The sequence below is a fragment of the Bison bison genome, unplaced genomic scaffold (genome assembly GCF_000754665.1).
Source record: "Bison bison bison isolate TAMUID 2011002044 unplaced genomic scaffold, Bison_UMD1.0 scf7180017864373, whole genome shotgun sequence".
NCBI lineage: Eukaryota > Metazoa > Chordata > Mammalia > Artiodactyla > Bovidae > Bison > Bison bison.
The window spans coordinates 4998100-5015222 of record NW_011494945.1 but is presented as its reverse complement, the minus strand read 5'-3'; the positions used below and the strand labels follow the sequence as shown (position 1 = coordinate 5015222).

Sequence of the window (17123 nt, the reverse complement as noted above, 5' to 3'; positions counted from 1 at the left end):
GTCTACCTCAGATATGCAGATGACACCAGCCTTATAGCAGAAAGTGAAGAAGAACTAAAGAGCCTCTTGATGAAAGTGAAAGAGGAAGAGTGAAAAAGTTGACTTAAAGCTCAACATTCAGAAAACTAAGATCATGGCATCTGGTCCAATCACTTCATGGCAAATAGATGGGGAACAATGGAAACAGTGGCTGACTTCATTTTTTTGGGCTCCAAAATCACTGCAGATGGTGACTGCAGCCATGAAATTAAAAGACACTTACTCCTTGGAAGGAAAGTTATGACCAACCTAGACAGCATATTAAAAGGCAGAGACATTACTTTGTCCACAAAGGTCCGTCTAGTCAAGGTTATGATTTTCCCAGTAGTCACGTATGGATGTGAGAGTTGGACTATAAAGAAAGCTGAGCACCAAAGAATTGATGCTTTTGAACTGTGGTGTTGGAGAAGACTCGAGAGTCCCTGGACTGCAAGGAGATCCAACCAGTCCATTCTAAAGGAGATCAGTCCTGGGTGTTCATTGGAAGAACTGATGTTGAAGCTGAAACTGCAATACTTTGGCCACCTGATACAAAGAGCTGACTCATTTGAAAAGACCCTAATGCTGGGAGATATTGAGGGCAGGAGGAGAAGGGGACGACAGAGGATGAGACGGTTGGATGACATCACCGACTCAATGGACATGAGTTCAGGTAAACTCTGGGAGCTGGTGATGGACGGGAAGGCCTGGCGTGCTGTGGTTCATGGGGTCACAAAAAGTTGGACACGACTGAGCAACTGAACTAAACTCAATCATTAGCAGATATTTAGTGTAAACCAATTACTTTATATAAACTATCACCTTCCTTTGAGAACTCATAATCTCAAATTAGACTCACCTGCTACAGAAAGTAAAGTAACATGGAATGTCAGACTTTCCTTTCAGAAATGCTTTACCAAGCATGTGCTATGTGCCAAGCTTTGTGCTCTAAGAACAGAAGAAAAAACAAGATGATTCTTTCCCTTGTGAACCTTTACACTGAGAAACACAAAAGCAAGGCATGCAATCTGATAAGCACTATAACAGACAAATGTGCAAAGTACATCAGAAAAGAATGTTAAGGGTTTGGTTTGGTGCAGGGAGTAGATAGAGGGATATTAGGTAAATAATTTTCAAAGGGAACACTCCAAGCTGACCTTGAAACATAAGCAGGATTTCATTAAACAAAGAAGAGGGGTCAGAGCCTTATGGACACCAGAAATGTATGAACAAAGTTTGAAGAGTAAAATCCACATTATACTCAAGAAATCAGCAGAAGACAGGTATAGCTAGAACCCAAAAGATGAAGAAATACATAAAAAGAGCAAAGAAGATGGAATTAGCATAGTCCTGTATGATATGCTAAAAAGATAGCATTTTTCCTGTATAATATGGGAAGCCATCAGAGGTTTTCAAGCAAGAGAAACATATGATCAAAAAAAAAAAAAAAAGAAGAAACATGATCAAGCAAGTATTCTCAATAAGACAGAATGTAGAATGAATCACAGGGTTTAAGCCAGAGGTAGAGAGAACACTGTAAAAGTTCTAGGAAGGATTGATGAAGACCAAAATTAGAATAAATATGGTAAGAATGGAAGGAATCCATTCAAGAGGCCATCCAGATATAGTCTTATCTACTGTGGCCAAATATATATAGAAACATTGTACTTAAAGAAGTATTTGATGAATAAATACATATGCACATATGTGTACATGTAAACGAGAGTGCTAAGCAGAGAAACAGCTGAAGACTGAGGTTTCCAGTCGGTGTGTTGTCTCAATGAAAGCAAGGCTAGTTACACTATACCTTCTACTCCCACTGACTCACACAGAGCACAGTACTGACAATGAGCCAGTTAGCAAGTAAAGAATAAATTCATTTTGGAGTGTAAATTTTAGGGTGACTACTGGATAGCCAGGAGAAGATGAACAAAAGGAAATAAAGTGCAATCTAGAAAACTTCGTTACACAGGCAACTGTTAAAATCAGAGGAGTAAACGTGGCCACAAAGAGAAAGAATACAGAAGAAAAGAGCTGAAAGGTGGTGGCCTGGGCTCTTCACATCCTGTTGTTGTTGCTCAGTTGCTCAGTCATGTCCAACTCTTTGCCTCCCTATGGACTGCAGCACACCAGGCTTCCCTGTCCTTTACCATCTCCCAGAGATTGCTCAAACTCATGTCCATTGAGTTGGTGATGCCATTCAACCATTTCATCCTCCTTTTGCCTTCAATCTCTCCCAGCATCAAGGTCTTTTCCAATTAGTGTGCTCTTCACATCAGGTGGCCAAAGTACTGGAACTTCACCTTCAGCCTGGCACCTACCTAATGCTAACATGTATATTGTTTACCAGAGTAAACTGACAATGCTCATGGGTGGAGGCGAAAGGACGCATGGGCTTTCGCTGACCCAAATTTCACCAGTGGCCAAAGAACTTAAGATGATTAATAATGGGACTCATAACCTATTCACAGTAGCAAAGCCACAGGGGTTCAAAGGACCGTCTCTACTGAATGCCACTCTTCAACAGGTTGTAGGAAACATCAGGGTCCTTGATAACAGGCAAATCTAGATGTAAGACACTACCAGAAAATTGGTCTGCCTTCTAAAAAATAAAAACAAACCAAAAAGGACTCAAAAAAAAAGGTCAGAGAATCAGTCTACTCAAGACATGTAACAAGCAATTATGCATGAAAACCTTGGCTAGATTGTGATTCACATTAAAAATAGCTATAAGAATGTATTTTCAGGACACCTGGGAAATTTTAAACATAGACTAGATATTATATATTATTTTACCGTGGTAAATTTTCTTTTTTAATTACTTGTTTTAAACACAGGACAATGGCATCATGGTTATGCAGGAGAATATCTTTACTCTTAGGAGATATAGAAGTATTTTGGAGTACCATGTCATGACAGTGGCAACTTAATTTCATATGGTTCTATGATAACAAAAAATAATTTACATATATAAAAAGAGTAAGAGAAAAAAACATACAAAAATGATAACAGCTAAACCTAGATGGAGCTTATATGGGTATTATTGTTCTAGAGTTTGAACTTTGAACATCTCTGATTTTATAAAATCTTTTTTTTTTTTTAAACACTATTTATTGCTAAGTCAAAAATACTCAAACACCATAGTACAGTGACTGCCAAATCTAAACTGGAGTTTGTGGGGTTTTTTAAAGTTTCTCTTTAAGGGAGCATTTCAGCTCTATGGAGAGGTGTGATACATAACAAGATGGAGTATCTGGCTGGAGACCAATTTGTCTATGAGTCCAAACCAAGTGGACCCATATGGATAGCTTTTATAAAACCATAAATGGTAAAACCGAAGAAACTAGGCACAGACTGCTGTATGGCATAATTAAACCGGACTCACTGCACTCATGGGGTTATTGCAAATTCTGACTAAACCTAAAGAATTTTCAAATAATGTAATTATTCCCTTATTTATTTATGTACAAAATTTTTCTTAATTAAAAAAAAAAAAAACAAAACCGAGGAGGGAAGCAACTAATAAACAGTAGTTAGAGAAGTAAAAGAAAAAGAGTAAATTGTATATAGAAGCCAAAGAACAGTATCAAAAAGTAAGTGGCAAAAGCATCAAATGCAGAAGGGAAGTCAAACTGGAAAGAACGGAAAGGAGGTAGTCATATCAACAGTTGCTGATGTTTCGAAAGAGCATGATTAGTAGAGCAAAGATTCTGTTCAAAATTCTCTCAAAGGAAAACAAAAAAACTGTACAAATTCTATTTTGTTATTACACTTACCTAAAATTGACTCATAGTCTCCTCCCTCTTTTGGAGATGGAGAAAAAATATCTTACTCATTTTGTATATTTTGTAGGAGCTAACAAAGTACCTCACAAATAGCAGAAACTAAACATTTGTTGCACTGAAATAAACTTGTTTATTAGCTTTGATCAACTTAAAAAATATTTTCAGCATAACAGAAAATCTGGAAAATCTTCTTTTAAAAATGTATATCCTAAAGATAAAAAAAAATATATTCTGGGGAATAAAATTCAAATGACAGTAAGAATCAAACACCGGTATCTATTGGAAACATATGCATATTTAAAATTTCACCAGAAAGCAACAATCTCCTAGGAGAGAAGAAAAGTATCAATATTTTGTCATTCTCTAGTCTAGCACCATCAGAACAGAAAGAACTAGATCATCAACCAGCTTCTTTAGTTACACTTTTAGATGTCAGTCTTCACAAAGTTATATCAAATTGTAAGTATCAATGAAAAACAAATATTCAAAAGAGAAACTAGCAAGATATCAAAATCAACATTTAAAATTTAAATACATACACATTTTTCACCATATTACTACAAGTTCAGCCAAATCTAGACCACTGAGGAATCCTCTTTTGATAAGATTTAAGTTTTTGCATGTTTCTCCTGGCTGATTTTAAGTACCATGATAATAGAGAATGTGATATTGTAATAGAGTAAGAAACATATTGTGGGGTCTTCCTCCAGGGCTCCTGGATCACAGCTCCTAAAATACTTGTAATTTCCTAAGCAATTAGAGCATAGGAGCATCTTTTATTATATTATTCGTTTTTTTACTCATGGAGTATCTCCAGAAGGATAAAAATCAAAGAAGCTCTTCAGTTATTTATAACAAACCCCTTTCAACCACATCTGAGTTTATGTTATAAAGGTGATTTTCAGAAAGTCCCTAGATAGCCCCTGGATGGGGACCGGCTGCAAGGGGAACAAACCAGGTGATTAGAACTTTCAGTGTCCCCTACTGCTGCCCCAACCCAAATGGGACCTGGGGATTTAATTATCCACCAATGGTCAGTAATTTAATCTATCATGTCTATATAATGAAGCCTCCATAAAAATCCCCAAAGTACAGAGTTCAGAGAGCTTCTGGGTTAGTGAATAAGAACCCATCCACTTGCTGGGGAGGGGCGGGCGGTTGCCACATCCCAAAATTCCACAGGAATATAAGCTCCTGTGCTTGGGACACTTCCAGACATAGACCTAACCCTATATATTCTTCATCTGGCTGTTCATTTGTATCCTTTAATATATCCTTTGTAATAAACAAGTAACCCAGTAAGTAAACTGTTTTCCTGAGTTCTATGAGCCATGCTAGTACATGACTGAACCTGAGGAGAGAGTCGCAGGAACCTCTAGTTGGTAGCTGAGTGAGAGGTTGTGGGCAACTTGGGGACCCATCAGTTGCCACCGGCATCTGAAGAGGGGCAGTCTAGTGGGACTAAGCCCTTAATCTTGGCTCTGTATCAACTCTGAGCAATTAGTGTCAAAACTGAGTTAAATCGTAGGATTCCCAGCTGGTGTCTGAGAACTGGTCAGTATGGGGAAAAAACCTGTACATTTCTGGTGTCAGAAGTATTCTGGGAAGTATTCAGTGTAAGCAGAATTATGAATACCGAGAAAAACAGAGTTCTTCCTTTCAGAGAGTCTATTCCTAACATAGTATCTTTGCTAGAATTCAAACCATTTGAACCATTATAATCCACAATCTGAAATATGGAAAAAGTGAATTCCTTTAAAGGATTTTACTTGAAACTTAAATCAACATGACATATATCATGAAGTAAAAAGTCAGCTATTAGTTATTAAGAATTAATTTTCTTTTAGTTTCCATATAGGTTGACCTGGATTAGTTTGTATAAAAATTCAGGTAGACCTAATGATCCATGTCAGATGATCCATTTCACAGGAAAGTCAACCTAAGATCAAATTCTAGTCACTAAAAACCTAAAAAACTGAAAAACAAGAGGTTAGAAAAAGGAAGCTGTTGCCCAGCCAAGAACAAAAATACCAATAATAATGAGCCAATCAACTTGTAATTTATGAAGGGGAAAAAAGCATATTTGTCATTAAATCATCTTTAAAATATAAAAAGTTATGCTGTCTACTATCCCAACACATTTATAGTAAGAATTATAAAAAATAGCTATTTTTCTATAGTACTCAGTATGAGGTAGGCATCAATTCTTAGAACCTCAACTACATTAACTCTTTTAATCCTCATTAACAAGCCAAGGAGCTAGTACTATACTCTCTCCATTGTTACAAATGAGGACACTGAAAGCAGAGAGGTTAGATCATTCTAGATGACACAGCTAGTTAAGGAGCAGATCCAAGATTCACCTGAGTCAGTGCTTCTGGTCACTACAGCTTCATGTCTTCTCTCTCCCCTACTGGCGAAAAGGAACAAAATGTGTCAAGGCTCAGAGGCAAAAGAGAACAACGCATGTGAACTTTAGTACAGATGGTTTAGAAAGGGGGAAGCAAGATAAAGCTGAAGGAAAACCAAGCAGGGCCAGTTCAAACAGAACAGGTAAGCCACATTAAGGAAACTGGACTGCATCCCAAGAAGAAAAGGATTTTAAGCAAACTGTGCTTTTGTGAATAGGTAGGAGGTGAGGAGAGAACAGGGAGAATAACATTAAAAGGTCTCTGCTATGGTGACATAAAAGGGTAGGAAATCCAAAAATGGGAGAGCGATATAGCTGATTCACTTTGCTGCACAGCAGAAACACAACACTGCAAAGCAACTATACTCCAATAAAAATTAATTAAATAAACAGAAGACCTCTGCAGTAATTTAAGAGATGACTACAGTCAAAATTAGGATGGTGGCAGAGGAAACAAAAGTAGATGGATCTGAAAGATGATAAGGAAACAGTATCAACAGGCAGAGGAACCAGAGATCAAATTGCCAACATCAGTGGATCACAGAAAAAGCAAGAGAATTCCAGAAAAACATCTATTTTTCCTTTATTGACTATGTCAAAGCCTTTGACTGTGTGGATCACAACAAACTGTGAAAAATTCTTAAAGAGATGGGAATACCAGACCACCTGACCTGCCTCCTGAGAAATCTGTATGCAGATCAAGAAGCAACAGTTAGAACTGAACATGGAACAAAAGACTGCTTCCAAATATGAAAAGAAGTATATCAAGGCTGTATATTGTCACCCTGCTTATTTAACTTATATGCGGAGTACGTCATGTGAAATGCCGGGCTGGATGAAACACAAATTGGAATCAAGATTGCTGGGAACAATATCAATAACCTCAGATATGCAGATGACACCACCATTATGGCAGAAAGCAGAGAGGAACTTAAAGAGCCTCGTGATGAAAGTCAAAGAGGAGAGTGAAAAAGCTGGCAAAAACTCAACATTCAAAAAAGGAAGATCATGGCATCTGGTCCTTCATGGCAAATAGATGGGGAAACAATGGAAATAGTGACAGACTTTATTTTCTTGGGTTCCAAAATCACTGATGGTGACTGCAGCCATGAAATTAAAAGACACTTACTCCTTGGAAGGAAAGTTATGACCAACCTAGACAGCATATTCAAAAGCAGAAACATTACTTTGCCAACAAAGCTCTGTCTAGTCAAAGCTATGGTTTTTCTGGTAGTCATATCTGGATATGAAAGTTGGACGATAAAGAAAACTGAGCGCCGAAGAACTGATGTTTTTGAACTGTGGTGTTGGAGAAGACTCTTGAGTCCCTTGGACTGCAAGGAGATCAAACCAGTCCATTCTAAAGGAAGTCAGTCCTAAATTTTCATTGGAAGGACTGATGCTTTGCCCACTTGACGCAAAGAACTGCATCATTTGAAAAGATCCTGATGCTGGGAAAGACTGAAGGCAGGAGAAGGGGACAACGGAGATGGTTGGATGGCATCACCAATCGATGAACATGAGTTTGAGCAAGCTCTGGGAGTTGGTGATGGACAGAGAGGCCTGGTATGCTACAGTACATGGGGTTGCAAAGGGTCTGACATGACTGAGCAATTGAACTGAACTGATCAACAGAACATGTGGTTAGAAATGAGGAAGTAAAGTAAGAATGAGGGTCAGTTTTTCACTTGGTCAACTGGGTGCCATACACCGAGTCAAAAAGAACAGACAAAAGCTTTTGTAAGTTGAAGCTGAATGGACTGTGGTCCTGTCTAAATGAAGATGTCCAAAAGGCATTTGGATAAATCTACTGCTTAGAAGGAAGACATGGGCTAGGACAGAGTGTGAAAATAGATAGAAATTAAAATTATGAGAATAGCAAAGAGAAGAGAACCCTGAAGAACATTATTTAAGGAGAAAGACCCCACAGTATTAACAGTCTACATTATATGGTGCTTAACACGACTGGTGGTGATGGTGCAGTTGCTATGTCATGCCCAACTCTTGTGACTCCATGGACTGTAGCCTTCCAGTTTCCTCTGTCCATGGGATTTTCCAGGCAAGATTACTGGAGTGGGTCACCATTTCCTTCTCCAGGGGATCTTCCCAATCCAAGGACTGAACCTAGGTCTCCTTCATTGCAGGTGGTCTCCAGCATCGTAGGCAGATTCTTTACCAACTGAGCCACCAGGGAAGCCCACGGCTGAGTGGTTTCTAATTATGTTAACCATACTCTGGTCTTCCCAAAAATACACTAACTTCACTGAAAGCAAGGACACCATTGCAACTCCACAAATTTTAGCATGTTAAAGGCAATTTCTGGGGTACTTAACCACTGAGATATGGGAAAAGACTAAATAAAATACACTTGACTTTAGGAAAGTCCTTTATTTTGGATTCCTTTGATCTTCCATTTTTCCTCCATGCTTTTAATCCCTCCGCACTTGCTGTACTGATCACTGGAACTCAGCAGACAAAGACGTCCTTGGCAACTGATGACATGAGATTTACACAGTGGTTCTGTGATCTATTCTCTCGTCTTCAACAAACAATAAGCAAACTCAGTGGAAATTACTTTAAGAGAAAAATGGAGTAGTTCTTGTTTAAGATAATAGACAAAATTTGTTCTATTTCTTTTACTACAACAGTAGAAATTTTTACATTTTTATATTACACTGTCAAATCACAAAATACTTGTTCTTTTTGGCCCTCAGTCTTTTCTACATTGGCTGATCTTCCTGATCTCTCTTTGCCTTAGTCTTCGATCCATCAGACAAGGTCAAGCTTTCCAGAAATTTTATGAACTAGTTCTATTCTGAGGTCAAAGCTTTCTTCTCTGTGTTCACCAAGCACATTTCTATACTATACACCCGACATTCATCATATACCACTCTGTAAAGTTACTTTTTCACAGTATGTGATTTAAAGAGCTTAAGGTATGGAATTATACACCTAATATATTAAATCAGACAACAAAGAAATTACGCGTAGTCTCATATTACCAGTTTTTACACTGTTAATTGAAAATAATAACACTGCACAATTTTCAAGATAAATGAGATCATATATGTAAAATATCTAGCACAGTGTCCACTACCCACTTCTTCTACCCAAGAAGTCCACAAACAGATATTTCAGTTGGAATGCTTAAAAGAAATATAGAAATAAGAGCTTCTGAGAAATGCATATCAGCAAAAATGAAACATGAAATTTGAAATTAACCTTTCCTAAATGGGTAATAAGTTTTCTGAAAGGAGGTATCATTATTATTTGTATCTTTTGTAGCCATCACGATACCCTGCAACTGTCAAGTATCTGACTGACTGAATATATTAGAGATCTAATGCTATCGGTTTTCTGCCTTTTCTAATAAGATAGAGGTTTACAGTTAAGAGTCTAAAAATTAAGTTTTTCATTCAACAAATAGTTATGCCAATTGTAGTGCATACTGGACACTACAAGGGTTGTAATAATATACTGAAATTCACAATTTCATAGAAGTTGAAACCTACAGAAGTTCACAAGAGAGTAAAGGAACTAAGTAATATTCATCAGATCAGATAAGATCAGTCACTCAGTCGTGTCCAACTCTGCGACCCCATGAATCGCAGCACGCCAGGCCTCCCTGTCCATCACCAACTCCTGGAGTTCACTGAGACTCACTCCCATCAAGTCAGTGATGCCATCCAGCCATCTCATCCTCTGTCTTCCCCTTAAAACTGCCTTAATTCCCTCATTTAAAATATTTTTATAACCATCACTTTAATCCTATTTTTCTCAAAGAAGTTTAGGTGAGGGAAAGGGAGTGTGGGGAGGGAGAATGAATCCTCCTGTGGCCTGATATAAGCAATACTTTACATCTTCTATACTCCTGATTAGGATAATCTATTGTGGTTATCATAGCTCATGAAGAAAAACTGATGACTTCCCCAATTAGATCAGGAACAAGACAAGAATATCTGCTCTCACCATTCCTATTCAAAATCATACTGGAAGTCCTAGCCAATGCAATAAAATGTGGAAGGAAATTAAAATTACAGAGATTAAGCAAGAAATAAAAGTGTATTTGTATAACTGTCTTTGGAGAAAATTCCAAGAACAACAAGCAAACCCCTGGAACAAATAAACAATTATAGCAAGGCTGCAGGATGAAGGTTAATATGCAAAAGCCAATACTTTCTTATACACCAGCAATGAAAAGTTGGAACTAGAAATTAAAAACACAATTTAACATTTACAACAGCAGGTCCAAAAATGAATTACCTAGTTATGACTAACAAAACATGTACAGGGTCTATACAAGGAAAACGATAAAACTGAAAAAGGAAATCAAAAAAGATCTGAGAGATATTCCATGTATATAGCAAGGAAGGCCTAAAATTGTCAAGATGTCAATTCTTCTCAATTTGATCTATAGATTCAACATAGTCCCAATCGAAATTCCAACCAGTTTTTTTGTGGACATTGACAAACTCAAGTTGATATGGTAATAATAGAGACAGTTTCTTACAAAAGTAAACATACTTTTTTCATATGATAAAGCAATTGCACTCCATGGCATTCACCAAAATGAATTGAAAACTTGTGTCCCCATAAAAATCTGCACATGAACGTTTATAGCAGCTTTATTCATAATTGCCAAAACTTGGAAGCAACCATGTGTTTCAGTAGGTGAATGGATAGATTAACTGTGGTATACCCAGATAATGCAGCGTTATTCAGCACTAAGAAGAAATGAGCTACCAAACCATGGAAAGGCATAGAGAAGGAGCTTAAATGCTTACCACTAAGTGAAAGAAGCAAAACTGAAAAGACTACAAACTACATTATACAACTATGATGTTCTGAAAAGAGGAAACTATATAGACAAAAAAATATCTGTGCTTGCTGGGAGCTCAAAGGAAGGAAGGCAGGGATGAATGGATGGACCACAAGTGAGAGAGGACGGAAGGGGGCAGGGCACAACCATTAAAAGAATGACACAGCCGTACAGGGATATGACAAGTATTGGTTAGAACCAACTAGTCCCAAGACAGAGGAAGATTCTACTTCCAGTCTACCTGTCGCCTCACTATACAGCCTTGCTATACACCCACAGGCACCATGACAGTTCAGACACTGACCATAAAAGGTCAAAACGTAGGTAGTGGCTGATTCCCAGAAATCCCCAACCCTTATCCAAGATAGTTAGAATATTCTTCCCACTTTTTCCCATAGAAATAAACTGCCCACAGTGAGGGGCCACTCTTGCTTTCTGAGACATTCACATTGTGCCTATGGAATATGTATCTAAATAAACTTGTGTTCACTTTACTATGGCTTGAATTCTTTCCTGCACAAAGCCAAGGACTCTCACTAGGCTGCCCATTCCAGGGACTTGCCCAAGACTTGTGACATGACCATCCTCTTGTGCCCCTTTCTCCTATAACACAGCGTATGTTTAGAGCAGTAAAATTATTCCACGTGATACTGTAATGGTTGATACATGTTATATATTTGTCAGACCTATAAAATATACAACACAAAGAGTGAACTTTAAGGTAAAACTGTGGATTTAGTTAATAATAATGTAACACTACTGGTTCAATTGCAGCAAACATACCACTACAGCAAGATGTTAGTCACAGGGAGATGGGGGGTGGGGAGAATGAGGTTGAGGTGGTAAAGGGGCATATGGGAACTCTCTTTACTTTCCACTTAACCTTTCTGTAAACCTAAAAGAGCTCTAAAAAATAAATTATCTTTGAGAAACTACTGTTTGTAACCATTTCATCACATCCTTCTCACAGAAGTTGTAGAGATGAGGACCTGGGGAAGAGTCTTTCTGTGCCTTGATATGAGCAGTTTACTTTACATTTTCTATGTTAGTCACTAGAAAATCTATTGAGATACTCAACTGATAACAAAATACACCAGAGAAAGATTAGCTAAACAAATAGAAGGCTGCATAATTCAACAGCAGTGAAAACAGCGGACTAGCCTAAAAATGAAGTATGAAAGGGCCTTCAAGAAATTACTTCCAATCTATTGTTGGTAAATACAAAATATCCTCCAAATGGCCAGTGAAGAGAACCAAAGAAAGGAGAAAGGGCTTCAGTGGTAAAATTGCAGCTAACCTCAATAAACAGCCTGAAACTCTTCTAGCTAAGGAAAGCAGTATCTCTGAATAGGAAAAAAATGAAATAGTGAAACTAAGTTGACTATAACATGGAAAGACTCTGTGGAGGGCACAGAGTAGCTATTTACTAAATACCCTATATCACACAAGGTGTATGTCCTTAATATACAGTATAAAATGCAAAAAAAAAGTATAAGATGCAGCCACTTGATAGCAATACAAATATAATTTCAGGAAGACATAAGAAAACCATTCCTCTAATTCCATTAGGAATATATCTAAAAACTTATTAAGTTTAAGAATGCAACATTATTAGCTGCTATAGGTCTTTAAAAAAAAACAAAACCTGCACTTAAGTATCATCTGAATAAAATTCATAAATGGTTTCATAAATTCAAAGAAAGTAATATCTATAATATCTGGCACCTAAATGGCAAAATATTTGTATTTTTTTAAAAAATCAAAGAAGCATTACCCAGGAAAGTTATGTCATATTATTTTCTTAAAAATAACACATTAAGAAGGTCTCCATAAAAACATATTTTACAAATGAGTGGGATGTGTTTGTTTCTCTACTGAAACAAGAACTAACTTGAGAGAAGAGCATATTAACAAGTTCTGAAGAGAGGTAATTAGCGTGTTAGAAACAAAGATTTTTGGCACATGGGACCTAGAATAAAAATGTCTGTCCTCCAGTCATGAGTCACCAACGAGGCTGCCTATTTACTGTGAAGCAATCTTTCAGTAAAAGGAGCAGCAAGGAAGAATACAGCATATGAATAATGATTTGGATACCTTCCCAGGAAGAACTCATAGTAAAACTAAGTCTGAGAAAGTTAGATAGCATGCACTATACATTCTTCCTCTTCAGTTAACAGCAGAGAGACTGAAATTTTGTCTGGAGTTCTATTCAAACTTTTCTACTTTTTATGTATTTTAGTAATACTGAATAAAATTTCCAAGTATTAGCTTGGTTTTACATTTTGTGAAAAGCACCATTATAAATTATTTTGTGATGACATTTGTGCAAAGCTCTGGAACCTGTCCCATGCCCATCCCAGCACACACACACAATGACACCAGAAGGCAACACTCTGCTTTACCTTCTGCTGAAAAGTCTGCTACCTCCAACGCTTGAGGTCCATACACGAAGCCCTCCTGGAATCTATGAACACAGCAGAGGCAAAAGGCAGAGAAGTTTATGTAGATTTAAAGTCACACTGCCCAAAACACAAAATGCCAAATGCCTATCACAAGTCTATATGTCTGCCAAGGAAACCAGATTTGGGATTTGACAATGAATAAATCAATAATATATTGATATCATTCAGAGTTTAGTATACATTACATGACTAATTATGTGGGAAAAAAAAACAAAAGTTAACTAATTATAATTCTAAAAGATGAAATTGTAATTCAAAAGTTAACTAATTATAATTCTCACCAATACAGGTGATTTACACTATCGAAAATCCTAACAACAAATTTTTAAAATCACGTGAGAGAGCCAATATAAGGAATATATAAGAAATTAAGTAGAAAAATATACTTCACATAATGAACTATGCTAGACTCGACAGCTCAAGGTACATTCTTAGAACCAGAGACTGTTCGGAATATAGAAGAAAAATAATTAAAAACAGATCTGCAGAGAGGGAAGGGGAAAAGTAGACTGTAAAGATACTCTAATGCCAAGATTTAATTTAAGTCTGACAGCAATGTTGAAATGAGCCAGATACTACATATGCTAGGCAGTATGGGGGAAATCTACCTTGTTCGAATAGTATAAAATAAATATAAGCACGAAACATGAAACTCTTTTCAGAAAACATTCATGTAAAAGATTAAGAACTTAATCAGGTAAAATACATAGATCTCAGATTTCGTCTCATTCTTTACTGATACTGGGCTTAAGGACTACAAAATGCAGCTGGTATATGAGAAAAGGAGTCAGATAAATTTTACTAGCTATTAAATTTAAAAGAGGGAGGGATGTTATCTTTATGTAATATAGAAAAATTATTTAAAATATTATCAAATAATTAGGAAAAAAAGAAAAGTATTCTTTTAAAACATGATAATATGTAAAGAAAGAAACACTGCCTTGAGGTCGGGTGGCTTGAATTCAAGTTCCAGCTAAATCACTTAACTGCTTTGTGACATCAGACAGGTCACTTAATCTCTCAATATAACGAGAGTTGTTCAATGAGGACTTTACCTCTCCAACCTGTACTGACTTTACTCTCTCAGACTGCTACTGAGAATGAAATGAAATGTGGTATTACAATCACAGAATGTTACATTTTGCAAAAATTTTATATCGTGCATTTGACATAAATTAACAACAAAAGTTGCTAACTAAGAAACAGAGGGACTATCTGGAAAAAGAAAGGGCAACCCACTCCAGTGTTCTTGCCTGGGAAATCCCACGGACAGAGGAACCTGGCAGGCTACGGTGCATGGGGTCGCGAAAGAGTCAGACACGACTTAGCAACTAAACAGCAACAGAGGAAACATAAAGTGCCAAGCCAAGAAATCTGGGGAGCTGTGTGGGCAAGGAAACCCAAAGATGCAAAGCAAAAGGGCTGAGCTGGTCAAAAGAGCCTAAAGTAGTTGACAAGGCTAAATGCCTGCCAGAAGGTCACAGTTCCCAAAAGATGGTTATATCATGTTACTAATTCAGCAATTTGCCCAGCACTATCTGCCTCAGATGTACCTTCTCTTAACTCCCAAAACAACCTTAATAGACTACACCCTCCTCTAAGTCAGTGCTTGTGACATTTTAAACTAAAGACCCAAGACACAGTAACTTCTTATATATCGCATATATTTTTTAAAAGTCAAAGAGATATGATCTCACCTAATAAAACAATTATGCAGAAAAGGCTTATATAGGATGTATGATAAGCTAGTCACTGTCCTAAAGATCTACAAGTACTAACTCATTTGGTCTTCACAACTTTGAGATAAGTTCTGTTATTATCCTCACTTAACAGATGAAGAAATTGAGACACAGGGAGCTTAAGAAACTTGCCTAAATGTACACAGCCTGAAGTGGCAGACGTGCAATTCAAACCCAGACTGCCTACTTCTAGACTACACTTTTAGTCGCTATATCATCCAGTCTTCTATGAAATTAAAATCACACAAACCAAGCACTTAGCTATATATAAAAAACAATTACAAAATGTTCTTAAGTATTCAATCACGTTGCATTTGCAACATTTCCTTGGAAAATTAAAATTCAAATGATGGTTGTACAAAACATGTTTAAAAAATGAGAAATGCTTACAACATAAAACCAAAAAAAAAAAATTCAAAAAAAATTTAAAGGCCTGAAAAAGACTGAAGAACATATATCCAAATAACATTCAAACAATATTTTTATTAAAGTAGCAAAATTGAGTGATTCCATTTCCATTTATTAAGACTTACTGCCTTGTGATTACACTAAACTCACACTTTCATATTTTTAAACCTTCAAAAAAAAATTCAGTAAAATGGATACTAACCCATACCCATTAGGACAGCTATTAATACTATAAAAAAAAAAAAATTCAAGGACTAAAACAAGTGTTGGCAAGGATGTGAAGAAACTGGAACCCCTGTGTACGGTTGGTAAGAATGTAAAATGGTGCAGTTGCTATAGAAAACAGTATGGCAATGCTTCAAAAAATTAAAAATAGAATGATTATTCAGAAATGCCACTTTTGGGTATATAGCAAAAAGTTTTAAAAGTGAGGATTCTCAAAGAAATATCTGTACACTCATGTTCATAACAGAATTCACAATAGCCAAAAGGTGGAAGCCATTCAACTCTTCACTGACAGATAAATGGATAAACAAAATACATACACATATACATACATACACGCACACACACGCACGCACACACATACACACTCAGTGGAGCTTTTCTTGAAAAAGAAAAGCCTGCACATTACTACAACATAGAATAATCTTGAGGACATTATGCTAGATAAAATAAGGAAGTCCCCAAAGAACAAATAGTGCATGATCCATCTTATAGAGGTACCTGCTGCTGCTGCTGCTGCTAAGTCGCTTCAGTAGTGTCCGACTCTGTGCGACCCCATAGAGGGCAGCCCACCAGGCTCTCCCATCCCTGGGATTCTCCAGGCAAGAATACTGGAGTGGGTTGCCATTTCCTTCTCCAATGCATGAAAGGGAAAAGTGAAAGTGAAGTCGATCAGTCGTGTCCGACTCTTAGCAACCTCATGGACTGCAGCCTACCAGGCTCCTCTGTCCATGGGATTTTCCAGGCAAGAGTACTGGAGTGGGGTGCCATTGCCTTCTCCGATAGAGGTACCTGGGGTAGTCCAATTCATACAAATAGAAAGTAGGGGCTTCCCAGGTAGCTCAGCAGTAAAGAATCCACCTGCCAATGCAGGAAAGTGGGATAGTGTTTGCTATGGGTTGGGTAAAGGGGAAAATTGGGGAGTTATTCTTTGGTATAGGGTTTCAGTTTTACAAGATGAAAAGAATTCTGTGGATAGATGGAAGTGATGGTGGCACAAATAATGCATTCAACATCACTGTATACTTAAAAAGATTAAAATGGTAAATTTTATTTTATATACACGTATGTCATCACAATTCTTTAAAACAGTAATAGGTGCTAATTGTATAACATCCAAAAAGATATGTATAAAAAAATTATGTGTTATTTCATCTTCCAGAAAAACTAATGTAAATCCCTTTTTAATGTATGATTGCTATATGGTTAAAAAAAGTATACTATATATATATATATATATATATATTTTAAAGTGAT

At 36.9% G+C, this 17123-nt stretch overlaps 1 protein-coding gene across 6 annotated transcripts in view; it reads right to left on the bottom strand.

The window, feature by feature from the left end:
* Nucleotides 1–17123, bottom strand: part of CDK19 (cyclin-dependent kinase 19) — a 272481-nt gene that overhangs the window by 118582 nt on the left and 136776 nt on the right. For 3 of the 6 annotated variants that reach the window (XM_010856610.1, XM_010856609.1, XM_010856607.1), the window contains exon 2: nt 13435–13496. The exons of 2 other annotated variants lie outside the window; for them this stretch is intronic. Coding sequence is in view for 1 of the 4 variants with exons in the window: in XM_010856607.1 (XP_010854909.1) it covers nt 13435–13496 (62 nt within the window). In the remaining 3 variants the exon portion in view is untranslated. Of the gene's footprint in view, nt 1–6166; nt 6187–13434; nt 13497–17123 lie in introns of those variants that run through there. One more of the 6 variants, XM_010856611.1, reaches the window with a different exon arrangement.